The sequence below is a fragment of the Coturnix japonica genome, chromosome 5 (genome assembly GCF_001577835.2).
Source record: "Coturnix japonica isolate 7356 chromosome 5, Coturnix japonica 2.1, whole genome shotgun sequence".
NCBI lineage: Eukaryota > Metazoa > Chordata > Aves > Galliformes > Phasianidae > Coturnix > Coturnix japonica.
Genome location: NC_029520.1, coordinates 43,899,880 through 43,913,513, shown reverse-complemented (window position 1 = coordinate 43,913,513; position 13,634 = coordinate 43,899,880). Strand labels below are relative to the sequence as shown.

The 13,634-nt window shown below is 39.8% G+C and overlaps 1 protein-coding gene across 8 annotated transcripts in view; it reads right to left on the bottom strand.

Annotated features, from left to right (window-relative positions):
• Window positions 1-13,634, bottom strand: part of EML1 (EMAP like 1) — a 112,599-nt gene that overhangs the window by 47,331 nt on the left and 51,634 nt on the right. For all 8 annotated transcript variants that reach the window (XM_015865509.2, XM_015865507.1, XM_015865508.1 and 5 more), the window contains one exon: window positions 2,133-2,315. In XM_015865509.2, the coding sequence (XP_015720995.1) occupies window positions 2,133-2,315 (183 nt within the window). The remainder of the gene's footprint in view (window positions 1-2,132; window positions 2,316-13,634) is intronic.

Sequence of the window (13,634 nt, the reverse complement as noted above, 5' to 3'; positions counted from 1 at the left end):
TCACAGACATTTACTGTATATTCTATCCAACAAGCAGTATCATCAACAGTGAGCTAATCTGGTTCTGGAATTCTGTCCAATTCTCTTTTCCCCATTTCCATTAAACAAACTTAAGATCTCGGATCAGAAAGCCAAGTAGTTTTTACATATTCTGTTAAATCAATGACTAAAAGTAAATATCCATCATAAATATATAGCAAAGGTCAAACAATTTCCATCCCCCTCCTCCCACCCCCCCACAAAAAAAAAGTAGGAATATATTATTAAACATGACCCTTCAACATGAACTAAAAGTTTAATTTGTATTAACACATGCCAGGACCCCCAACAAAGAAACAATTTCTTAATTTAAACAGTAGAGAGACCATGAGCATCATCTGCTAATGGATACCAAGAAATGCCTTTGCCTTGTGAGGGAGTATGAGTTTGTGTTGTGTGCTTTGCTCTGATATGGCCCAAAGATTCCAGTGCAAACCTGTTTGTGCACTGGCTGTTTCTGCTACAGAAAGGCCAAAGGGACAACGGGACACAGATGAGACCCCATGAGGTTCCAGATGTGCACTCGTAATGATGTGGTAAGCTGCTACCTTTCCTTTCTTCTTCACAAGAGCTTTACAGATCCACTGATACAAAGGGCTCATAAATGCACCTTGAGCACCAGGCCCTGCAGGCTACTGACATCCAGGACTCAGTGCTTCTATCAGGCCTTCAGTAAGAATATTGGATTGAAATTCCTTGGAGCAATCTAAATGGCGTTCTGTTGTCTTTCCCCCCCCCCGCCCCCCTCTACCCCGCCCTTGTGAGGCCCCACTTGGAATATTGTGTCCAGGCCTAGGGGCCCCAGTACAGGAAGGATGTGGGTGCAGAAGAGGGTCATAAAGATGCCAGGGCTGGGAAACCTTTCCTTTGAAGAAAAGCAGAGGGACTTGGGCTTGTTTAGCTTGGAGAAGGCTCCTGGGAGACTCCATTGCAGCCTTCCAGTACTTGAAGGGAGTTTGCAAACAGAAGGGGGACCAATGCGGTTTGATAGCAATAAGACAAGGAGGAACGGCTTTAAACTAAAAGGGAGAGTTAGATTGCGATGTTCAGAAGAATTTTTTTACTCAAAGGGTGTGAGGTGCTGGAACAGGCTACCCTTGGAGGCTGTGGATGCTCCATCCTTGGAGGCATTCAAAGTAAATTTGAATGGTGTCCTGGTCTAGTGGGAGGCAACTCTACCCATGACAGGGTTTGGAACTAGATGATCTTCAAGGTCCGTTCCAACTTAAGCCATTCTATGAAGTCTGTTATACACAGACTTTCCACATGTAGGTTGTCATCACTCTTATTCCCAGGACTACCCAAAAGTATTTACTAAAAATTCCTACTAAGCTTGTAATGAGCATTTTCTTTCCTATGCTTTTACAGACACACAGATGACAGCATGTAACATCAGCAGAATTCTAGTAAGCATTTGCTACAGTGAAGTGCTGGATATCCAACTCAAGCTTTTCTGACGCACACACATATCAAACTGTATTGTGGGGAAAGGACCAGATTGTGAGCGCTCTGCAATATTTGCATAACTCAGCATAACAGAGTTGCAATGTCTATCACATCTGGAATCTTGATCTCTCATTCTGTAACTGATCGAGGCACCAAAGTTGGCTGTATTTTTCATTTGAACCTGAGCAACTAGCATAGCAACATCTTGCTGCTCAGATCACCATTGAGCTAGCTCAAAGTTCTGATTTTGGTTATGCCTACCCCATTTTAAACTGAATTAATTTTTGTCTGAACTTTTTCCCCTTCCCCGCCCCCCAGACAAAAAAACTTAGCAATTTCACAAATAGAATACGCAACATTCAATACTAGTTATTATGAAACATTCACAAAAGATTTCATGAATTAATTTTAATAAGTCAGGAATTTGTAGCAATATGGAAACACTTCACTAGTTCATGAGGACTTTAGAAGACTCACAGGTTTAACAACTTAGACTTGTACATGTTCTTTTTGATAGGTCAGATTTCCAACTGTTTGAATTTCAAGCTGCTGACTTTGACCACCAGAAAGATCTAAACAATAAACTAGTATACACAAAACACTCTTTGAACTGAACTACCCATTTTACAAATATCTGAAATGCCAACCTTTGGTAGGTCCTTTCTTGTTTTGCATGGCCTGTTGTTCCTCTGTAATATTCAAGCGTCGAACCACATCAGCAAGGGCAGATTTTAGCAGCTGGATGTCATCTTCTTGCATCTGGACACGTTGCTCCAGAGAGGCAATGCGATCCGTTACCTCCATACTGCTTGCAGCAGAGGCACTGTCATCTATGCAAAGGAGCAGAAAAAGCTGTATTACCTACATGTATAATCATAAAGGAATAGCTTGGACAAATGCCTGTTGTTAAGGTTTTTACTCAGATCTGATGACCTCTTGAGGAAGAGAGCTTTCACGTGACTAAAAGGCAGAGATATGAATTATGTAACAACAATCAGAAAGTATGATGAGATAATTAAGGTTGGTTTCTGGATTACTTGCTGCTGATCCCACTATCAATTATCCACTGTGTTCTGAACTGGAGTTTGGAGCAATCCCCATTCAATATTCTACTTTATACAACTTTCAGGTATTTAGACAAAGAGTTAATTTTGTTTATTTTCTGTACACCCTCCTAGATTTTTCTTTCCAATAAGTAATAGAACATAAATAATAGACACACAAACAACAAATAGACTCAATTTTACAAGCGCCTTCCATCAACTGAGAAAATACGTTAATCCCGTATCGTAAAACCCAATTTACATGAGCAACGTTATGAAAACATTCCTTCTGGCCAAAATAGAAACAATAAGTAAATTCAGAATTATTCCAGAACCGTACTCTTAATCTCCACATTTCAGAAAGGGTCATTACTTTGCATACAATTCGCCCATTATTTGGAAGCAAACCCACAGAAGCTTAGAGCCTGCAGCTCACTGATGAGGGCTACACATTCTTTCCACTCCAAACTAGCAACAAGAATATTTTTCCTAAATGAGTACTTTTGTTCCACTCCATTTCATATCAAATAGAAACACTGTAATTTCTTACAGTATTAAATTAGGAAAAAAAGGAGAAAAAAAAAATAGAAAGAACAATGTCAAAGATGTCCAAGATGATATTTACTAGGGGAAAAAGAAAAAGTATCTTTTAAAAAGAGGACCATAAAAGGTTTATTTAACTAGCTAGATTTAAAAACTGAAAGGAATTAGTATTAACCTACTTCAAAATTTTAAGTAATAATAGTCTAGTGATTATGGGATTATAGCTTTCATTTGAATATCTAGTAAGTTATATTTTATTTTTAAAATGGTATTTAAATTACCGCCTACAATCATTAACTTTTTTCTGCCTCACTCCTCATGAGTATCTACTACATACATTTCTTCTGCTCACTTGTTGAAGCCAATCTCTTTATGAAGAAGGTACTATATGCTTTCATTTCTTCTGTACTTGATTTTCCTCCTTTCCAGACCAGATGTTTCCACTTCAAATGTACAAAGGCATAAAATGAAAGTTCAGTGGCTTGTGCATAATAACTAGTGTTGAATTTTAAAACAAAGTCCTTCAAACAGGAAAATAACAGTTTCAACTTCTGAATGCATTTAAAGGCGTGTCCAAAGAACTTCATACATACGAACTGTTAATCAAAAAAATCTGGGGGGGGGGGATGTATTTAAAATGAAAAGCTCTATTCATTTCCAATCCAATCAAACACAAGTTGGTTCCTAACTGCTGCTTTTTGGCTCACGTACTTCTCACACCCTCAGCAGTTATCTGTGGTTACCAAAACTGACTTGGAAACAGCTTAAATGCTATAACAATACGGAACACCCATTATTAGTTAAAGGCAAATATAGCATAAGTTGCTTGTTAATTCTTCAGAAAAGCTTCAGAGCATATTTAAAATATCAGCATTAGGCTATTAAAGCTTTCACCGTTGTGTTCACAGCCTCAATGTAAGCACCCAGTTCTGACGAACTAAAAGAGAACTCCTGAAAAACACTGGAAAAGTTTCCCTTCGAGACAGCCTAAATGCTCTCCACATTTTGGCATAGTCACAATTCTGCTCGGTGCAGAACTCTGAGCTGCAGCTGTTGCAGGTAATTAATCCCAAAAATAAGATTAGCAGACATGCTGGCAGCAGTATGAGCTGCCTGTAGAACTTAACCTTTCCTTGTACAAACAAAAGGCCCATGCTGCTCTAATGACTTTACACTTTAACTCAGCTGGAAATAACATGGATTAGCATACCGGACAATAGGCAACTGAATCTAAAACTTCATTTAACAAATACAAGCCAAATTCGAACTTCAGCCATTCTGCTGAATTCAATATGGCGTGGTATATTTTCTTCTGAACTCAGAGAAAAATAGCAAGTTTTCAAGATGAGAAGAAAACTTGAGGAGAAATCTGCTAGTGATAAAATGGTCTGCCCTGGTGTTACAGAAGAAACGTTCTCATTAAAGTATCAGATTCATTTCAAAGTGTAAAGAAACAATAGTTTTGAGTAAACATAAATCTTCAAGCAGTAAATCAGCAGCATTTTTATTTACAAAAAAATAAAATCACTCCCACTGATAATTATTACAACATACATCTCTCTCTTCATTCCCCTCTTCCCAGCTGTCACTGTGACTCTTCTCCGTGCATCCTCACTAACAAAAAGCAATAACCAATCCCTTCCTCTGGACACAGCCTACCTGTGCCTCCTCATCACCCGTCCTCCCACTCCTCAGAAATGGAGCTCTCATTCCTGCTGCAGCCTCAACTTGCCTTTTTTGTGTCTGCTACCTTACAGGATCCAGATCCCTTCCAAATATGCAGGAAAGAACAGAACCTCTAGCAACTTCCAGAAAGATTACAGTTGAAGACAAGATGTGCAAGAGCCTGGCCACATTTGACCTTGCTTCCTCTCTGCATACATATACCAGTAAGCTATAGAGGATGCATGGGATATAATTGAGCTACATTTGTGGAGAAAGCAAAGCACCACAGTATTCACAAGCATGAGTTCCAAATTCTGCAAGGAGAGGCTGGAATGTTCCCACAGTTGAGATCTCCAGATCTGGGAACGGTGAGCAATAGTTACAACTGAAATGCAAGCAGATAAGCAATGTGTTGCGGTACCAAAACAAGAGAAATACTAATTAAAATTACCTAACCACATAACTACCACAGAGGTCATAACAGATGTTACTCTTCTCTGCTCATAAAAGCTGTATTGTAGTCCTACTTTGTGATTAGCCTCTGCAGTATATAAGCACATCTTCATAGCAAAGAACGCTACTGTGTCAATATGTTACTTTTTGTGACCATAAGTTCAGTAAATGTAGCTACTTTTTAACAGTGTCAGTACATTTAATGTCATTCCCTAATCCCTCATAAAATCCACAGCTGTTCACTATCTTGAAAGGTGCATGAAGGAGGCCACACACCAGAAACATTTTTGTTGACGCATTACAATACAGCCAATGTTCATCATCACCATTTTCAGCCATGCACAAACATCACATCACCCAAGTGGGCAGCACTGATTTAAGTGGGTATAGTGATAAAGGGTCAAGGGTTGGCCTAAATATATATATATATATATAATATATATATATAATAAATAATCTTACAGGTCTTTTCCAACCTTAACAGTTCTATGAAAACATGCTAGAATTGATCACTGCTTCTTTTAAAAGGAGGAAAATAGGAAGAAATGGTAGAAAAATAGGCATAGAAAGAAGAAACATGCCTTTAAAGTTAAATTTATAGTTTACAATTTATATCCCTTGAATCAGAAATCTGAAGTGAATTCACATTTTACAAGTGTTCTTGTATTTCTGTGGATTGTAAAGCAAGCCTGGATCACCAGCCCATGAGATTAATGTCATACGTAATGTCCAGAATTAAATAAAAGAAGAAAGTATCAGTTCAGATGCTTGGTTATAATCCATAATACAAATTCATATTAATATATGGAAAGAACAATCATTCGTCATTTATGCCTTGCTGAGATTCTGCAGGTTTCAAAGTGAATACAGCAGAAGAAAAGGCAATGTTCTCTGTGCTGCTCTTTAAATTTTCCAACCAGCTAATCCATGATCTCATAGATTGGAAAGATTTCTTGTGGCAAAATAAAAGACAATACTGAGTCAGATGAATAATCTGCTTCCAGAGTATCTTCCAGTTTTTCAGCAATTTATTACTTGTACTTCGCCAAATGTGAGGAAACATCTGAAGTACAGCCAACAAAAGGATGTGCACACTGTTTACAAGTAGGAATGATTTAAAGATTTCTTAACTGTATATAAGGCAAAGCAGAATGGCATACTTACACTGCTAGTTAGAGGCAAGCATACTAAAATGCAGGGTATTTTCTGATGGAAAACCTAAATCTGAATTGTAAATTAGATATGTAGGAAATAAAGGACCTCAAAGAATTAATAGCATTTTGCTATTTTGGAGGTGGGGTTTTTTTTGGGGGGGGGAGGGTGGAGAGGAAAAATAAAACCAGCAATGACAATAACATCACCAATAACATCAGAAAAGCAATAAATAAAAGGAAGCTATCTGAATCTATTTTTTTCATTGCCAAATGTCCACTGATTTTCGAGATGAGTAAGCTGTGTATGTATTCACTTATTTTCCACACGTTGTTAAACAGAAATATTAAAAAGCTAAAATTAAAACAGACTTGGCAGTTTTCCCCATAAGAACTACTTCATTAAACAAATATATTTCACCTTTGCCTCACACAGACACTAATTCCAAGACTACCTTGTCCAGCCCAGACTCTAGCAGCTGATAAAGTAATGGAAACATTAGATACTGAGTCTGACTGGCAAACAAATCTGAGTTATTCAATTTATGCTGTCTCTTCAGAGCACCAATTAACAGGATCAAGTTGTTTTGGAAGTACATCATATACTTCTCAGGATCTGTTTTGTTCTTCTATGTTTCCAAAGAACCTAGCACAGTATAGGTGCAGTTGTCCAACACTGATGAAGTGCTCACTAAAAGAAGCATCTCATACTTCTGACCAAAGTTGTCCTTAAATTTAGACTCATTGCAGAATGTTAGAAAAGAAAATCCAAGTCTTCTAGGGACAGCAATTTCCAGCAGAGGCCTTCAGCAAAAGTTAAAGCATAACCCAAACAATGGAAACTGTGGCAAAGGACGGTAGAGAAAAGGCAGCATCTCCCATAGAGTTGCCCTTCTAGCACAAAAATGTAGACCATGCCAGAAAGTCTGAAACGAGCTCAGCTGGTAGCTAGGCTCTCCAAAATACCAGCAAGTACATCAATGTCTTTACCTCTAAATTAATTGCTCCAGCCATTTACATTGCTCAGACATCACTAATAACTTCAGCACCACTACAGCCTTATGAAATATGCACGGGGATGAAGAGCCCTCCTCTGACACGCAGCCAAGCATGTGTGTGAAGGTAGGAGCTGCTCGGCTGCCTGAGATGCCAGTGCACACCCTGCTGCTCAATGCAGACAGAGAGAACTGCAAACTGATTTGGACCCAGTATAGCAGTAAGAAACTCCGAAGATGTTGCAATTTGTGACAAATTTCCTGTTTTCAGACTTCACCAAATCCACAGAAGTGTCAGATGCTGCTCATGTCACTTGGCTACACACTTGGTAACCTCCCCTTCTCCTGCCCACACCATCACAGAGATTTCATGTGCCAGCCAAGTTACTGGAACTATTTTCTGCAGGCTCCTTGAGTCAAGCTAACACTGACTTTCAATGATATCTCTCCACTTCACCCCTCTGAACGCACCCTGTTTAGCTTGAAACTAACAGTGCAGAAAAAGATTCCTGTAAGATCGGATCTTCTGCTTCTTTAAAAACCCTGCCCTCCCTTTTTGGTTCATTGAACACATCTTTGAGTCTGGGGCACCAGCATCAGCCGAACAACATATCTGATCAATACGCTCTGGCTGAACTGACAACACCAGAGCACTAGAAAGAGAATTAGGAAGAAAAACAACCACCAAAAACCAAGGATTAAAAAGAAAACAACTTGCAAAATGAAAATGAGCAAATCACTGCGGCACTTAAACAGTGGAATGCAGTGACAGAGTTGCCAGGCTTAGGTTCAGGAACTGGGAAGTCCCAAACATTCTGATGGCTGCTTCTATGGAATAATGTCAGCAGTTATTTGCAGACCAAAAGGCTCTCTATGTGCAGGAGAACAATGCAAAATAAAACAGCAGTTCAGTTTCCTTTGACGACACAATACCAAGCTCCTTTGTTTCAAGGATCACTGTTGACAGTATCACACAGACCATCTTCCCTACATCCAATTTTCTAAAGCAAAACATTATACCATACCTGAAACACAGCAGCAGCTCTCCAGCCTTGTCTCCGAAGGACAATGACAACACATATGTGCAACAGCTTATTCCAAAGTCTGGCACATACCAGACTGCTCTGCTAGACCCTGATTTGACCAGATTAGAGCTTTCCGTTGTGAAAAGCAAGTGGATTTAAAGCCTGAAATAATGTTATCCTATTTAATCTCATTATTTGATGTGGTTGAGGAAAAAACAGACAAACTACACTTAAAGTTGGAAAATTGTGTTGATGTGTGATCTTGGGGAGCAGAACTGCTGCCAGCAGAATGCTACAGGAATGGACTTTACATCAGATTCTCCAATTGCATTTTAAACATATAAGAGGTAAGACAGAAAACAACACAGTTTTTTGATGGAGAAACTGATTCAAAGGAACACGAAATTGTATCTAATCTTCAAACCCGATAGCTATAGTCACAATGCCATTCCATCTATAAACATTCATATATGTACCACTGCATATACCCTAAACGGGTAGGACAACTTTTCAGTTCTATCTCTATTCCAATGAATGTACTAATGAGCGATTAGCATCATAAGGACATGCCCTAGTTGGGTACAATCAGGTACATCTCACAGCAAGTAATCTGAACAGACCAGATTAGTTGCTCCGTGTCCTCAGAAGTTGTGTGTGTGTAGGAGGGAGGAAGACAACACTGCCCCACACACCTGCCTAATACTGTGCCCTGAATTGCACTGGGAATCCATGAGAAAAGTGATCCAAGTAAAAACAGCTTAAATCATCATTATGGCAGAACAGAACTAAACCACACAGTCAAAACTGCAATCCAAATGCGTACTCTTCATATGGACTACAGACGGTTATTTTTGTGAATGGTGTTTTCTCTGACACAGCTATTGCAGTCCAGTACCTGTAAAAGCATCTCACTGTATTTCCAAACATTCTCTGAGGAATGAGCTTGTCCTTTTACAGCCTTACCACTAGGAAAGCTAAAGAAAAGGAATTCAACCTCCTAAAATTAGAAGCTTAACAGGAAAGAAGGATAATCCACAACAGCAGACATTATTGAGAACCACCTCAGAGCTGGGTGCACTGCATTCATTAACAAAATGAGAGAAAAAAAATTATCTTAACAGAAAATTCTCAATAAGTTCCTTGTGGCTAAAAAGTCAGCAATTGCTACAGCTAAATTAGCAATCAAATCAAATGCCCTTGACCTGCCTCTAGGTGACAAGCTGTAACCAGCAGCTCACTGGTTTCTCCCCAGCAGATGGTAGATGAGATGCTATTTGGAACTCAACCAGTTAATACCACTCAAGTGAAAAAACAGAAGAATTTTTTGGCCTGACAATAAATTAGAGGGGCTTTTCCTCAGACAGGTTTATCTGTGAAACGTTTTACAGTTCAGACTCACTGTACTGACTCTGTTAAGCACGCACATCAATAGGAAAAGCTTGAACAAATTGTCATTGCTCCATGCTGTGCTGGACCAGTCTGTACAATAAAGAAAACCACTGTGAAGAAAATAAATAATATATGGCCTTCCATAGTTTAATATTAAAACAAGGTTAGTAGTTTGAGGAAAATGATCTCAAATGATCGGCCTAGAGTTACAAAGCTGAAGCCACAGCATAACAAGAGCTCAAAGAAAGGAAAGGGTACAATAATGGTAGAGGCATCTCAGGTAGAGGCAGGCAGAGCATAGCTGTGCTCTATTGTTTTACATCCTTGGTGATGGTTGTTGCACCTCTACCACAACCTAAGGAGAACAAAAGCACACTGTGCAATGTGTGAGAGCACCTACGATGCCTCAGTCATATATTCATACATGTCACTGCTTCCTGCTAAACTTTCAAGTCACCTTACAAAATCTAGCAAAGGATGAACTCAAATTCATCACCCAGCGTACACTAGTGAGACTGTATTTAGCACTGCTGGGCAAAAAAAACCCAAACTAGATGCGAGATTTGCATGCAATACATTGGAAGTGGCAGTATATAAGCATCTAAGCAAGTACTTATATTAGCATATGTTCCTTCATTTTGCTAACTTCCATATTAGAAGTGCAGCAGACACTCATACTTACTCTATAAGACTAAACTATAAGAATATATGCTAAAGTTTCATTTAAAAAAAACACACTTGAAGTTCAGAAATTAGCAAATAAAACATCTATTGGCTTTTCCAAAGGGAGCCTTCCCCATTATGCTGATCCCTCCCCCAGCAGCCAAGCCACCAGATCTATCAAAACTGAGACAACATCAATAGTTAGAAATCCTCTGCTACCAATCTGAAATGGTTTGTGTTTTATCACGTTTCATAACTGAACTCTTTGAGAATGAAGATTTGGAAGATATCAGCCACTAATCAATAGCTTTAATTCATAAAATACAACCCTCTGTCAAATGTTCTGCTTTTACTTTTCATGAAGACTTGCCATCCTTCCAAATTGTTTTCCATGGACTCAGACCAAGCAATAGAACATGAAAAGAATAAAACATTCTTCCTGCACCTGCAGAAAGGGGTAACTGAATTGAATTCAAAGGCAGAGTTATCATTTTTGCAAACTCTGCTTACTTGTTCTCAGCTAATGGCCTCACTTCAAGCACTGTCTGACTTCTCTTCAGAACTCTGAGCTTCTTGAATATTTTAGTTTCCGAAATTAATGCAGTATAACATTAGGTTTCATTATAGGCTGTCACTAAGAAAAATAACAATTTAAATATTAAAGGAAAAGGTCTTCCAGTTTTAGGAAGTTATTTTCAGGCTTATTTAAAATCCCATCTTTTTCAGTATTGCCTTTCACAGTAACATGGAGTTTCATCCACTATGGCCAGTTAGACTAAAGTTTGTAAGAAGTACTTGCATGAACTTGTGGTGCTCTTGCTTGGATTGGGCCAAGGTGCCAGGAAGCCCACAGCAGACTGGAATTTTTCCTATTCTCTCCTTTTTCACCTGGTGTCAAGTCTTCCTTCCATTTACTTCTGATAGATACCAAAGACTATTTGTATTCTTGTTTTCTTCAAAGCTGGATTTGTTAGCATGAGAACCTAACATGAACCCTTTGCTGAGAGCAGGCCCCATGCCTGGCACATGGCCGTCCTCTGCCTTGAGGGCTCTCAGGGACTGATTTCCTCCTGGTGGCAGTCAGAGCCCCTGCCCTAAGAACTCCACTTAAGAGATTAGATGGGCTGAGGGTGTGCTGAGCAAATTCTTGTCCAAATGCCATCTTCTGATGTCACTGAACTTAAACACCAGTGCCAAGAAAAAGTACAAAAAGTGTGGCCTATAAAGCTCATCACTTAGCGGTTACCAAGGCCTCTGAGCTCCAAGTTTCACAGTAAGATAGAACCTACTAGCAAAGGCAGGCCTATAAGTCTAACATCCTTAGGACCAAAGTTCTTTTGCTTTCACAGCTCTACAGTTGGACCTCTGTACTCAGTTGCACAGACACAAGCTAGGGCAAGCATGGCCACTTGAATTAAGCCCATTTAATATTTTGATGGTTCTCCCATGAACCTGGAAATACGCATAATTCTTTCCTCTTCTCCCTCTTTGATCTTTCCCTTCCCTCTTCTTTTTCCTGAGGTCTATGACCTCAGAAGGCAAATCCAAAACATGCCAGGACACTGCATAACATTACAGCCTTTATTTATGATTCAAATAGGAACCTTTTTGTTTTTTATATCAGTGTTGATTGCAGCTGTCTCCAAATATGTGGAGTTTTTTTCATCAATCAGATTCACCCGAGATGACACCCAGATACAGTAAGCTGCCTCAATGCAATAGAGAACTGGATCTGAGGCAGTAAGGTGAGCAGCATGTTGAACTTGGAAATTGACAGGTTTATGAGAGGCAGATAACTGCCTACAGCATAGCAAGACCAAAGGCCAAAGACAAAGACTGAGATTATATGTTTCCATATAATCTCAGCAAGGGACCACGTTAAGCAGACCTACAGGAACATATCCTGTACGTGAGATCAGAGATACAGGTGGTACTCAGCACCAACAACCAAAGCACTGCCAGGCACTCACAGCCAGCTCCTGACTGCTGATGGAGAAGCCACCAGACAAGTCCCTGCAAGGCAGGCAGCTGCTTCTGCTACTGACTTTCCTTATGGAAGAGCTCACCCCATGTCTCAAGTCAGCACATGCAGGGACATAATTACCTCCATGAAGTGTGCTTAGGAGTTATCGACCAACACTATGGGCAAGTGCCTCCTGCAGCAGATCCTGCAGGCAGTGAGCTCAGAGCAGCTGCAGAGCAACAAGTGCGTCCCTGGTTGTTTATGAAAGAGCTGAGAACCAGCGTTCAGGTGGAAATTATGAGGTTAGGCTCACAGCAGGTACAGCACCCACAATAGACCCATTTAAGATTAAGATACACTGTAGTCAAGACGCACCTTCATCTTTCCTCCTTGCCCTCAACAGAAACTATAAAAACAACTCCTCCTTCAGCTGTTCTTTTCTGTGCCCTCAATAAGATAAAAAGGGCAGGAATGATAATGTTCAGAGAATACAGACCAATAAAAAGATGATTATTCTAGAAATTTAATTTGAATGTGAATAAGGCACTGGATTGAACTGGAAGCTAATGCACACAGTTCTAAGATTATATACATAATGCGCTGTATAAAGAATTTACCTGAACAAGGGAGTTCTACCTGAAAGAGAAATGAAGGTGCCCGCAGTTCCTCCAACTAGTCCTGGATCATTTCAAATAGATAGAGTTCCTCCCAGCCCCACACAACAGTTCAGGGAGTTGTAGCTTCAGTGCAACAATGTTGCTTTAAAGAAAAACTCAAGCTGTGAAGCCCCGTATATCATTCATATCCAATGCATTGTCAGCCCACACCTTTTCACTAGGTAATTATCAGGTGGAAGTCTGTCAAAAATGTCTGGGGGGGGGGGGAACCTATCTCAAAAAGGTAGTCATCGTATCAACACTCATTTGTTCCCAGAGCTTTCTGCTTACAAAAGGCCCAAGGAAGCCCTTCAACATCACTGCACCCCACTCCACCTACCCCAGGAGGAGTCTCAAAGGCCTGTGCTCACTTCACTGCCTCCTGTTTCTGCTCCTGCAGCCACAGAAGTGGGAATTCTACTGATGCAAATTGCAACATGCTACTGAGGATAAAGAGACATTTGGAGCTGCCTGCTGAAGTCATTTGTGTTCTTTATTTCAGAGAAGATGCAAGTTCTGTTACCTCCAGATGAGCAATAAACAAACATTTCTGCATGGCACACATCTCAAAACCACAAGGCACTAAAGGACAGGTAACAGTGA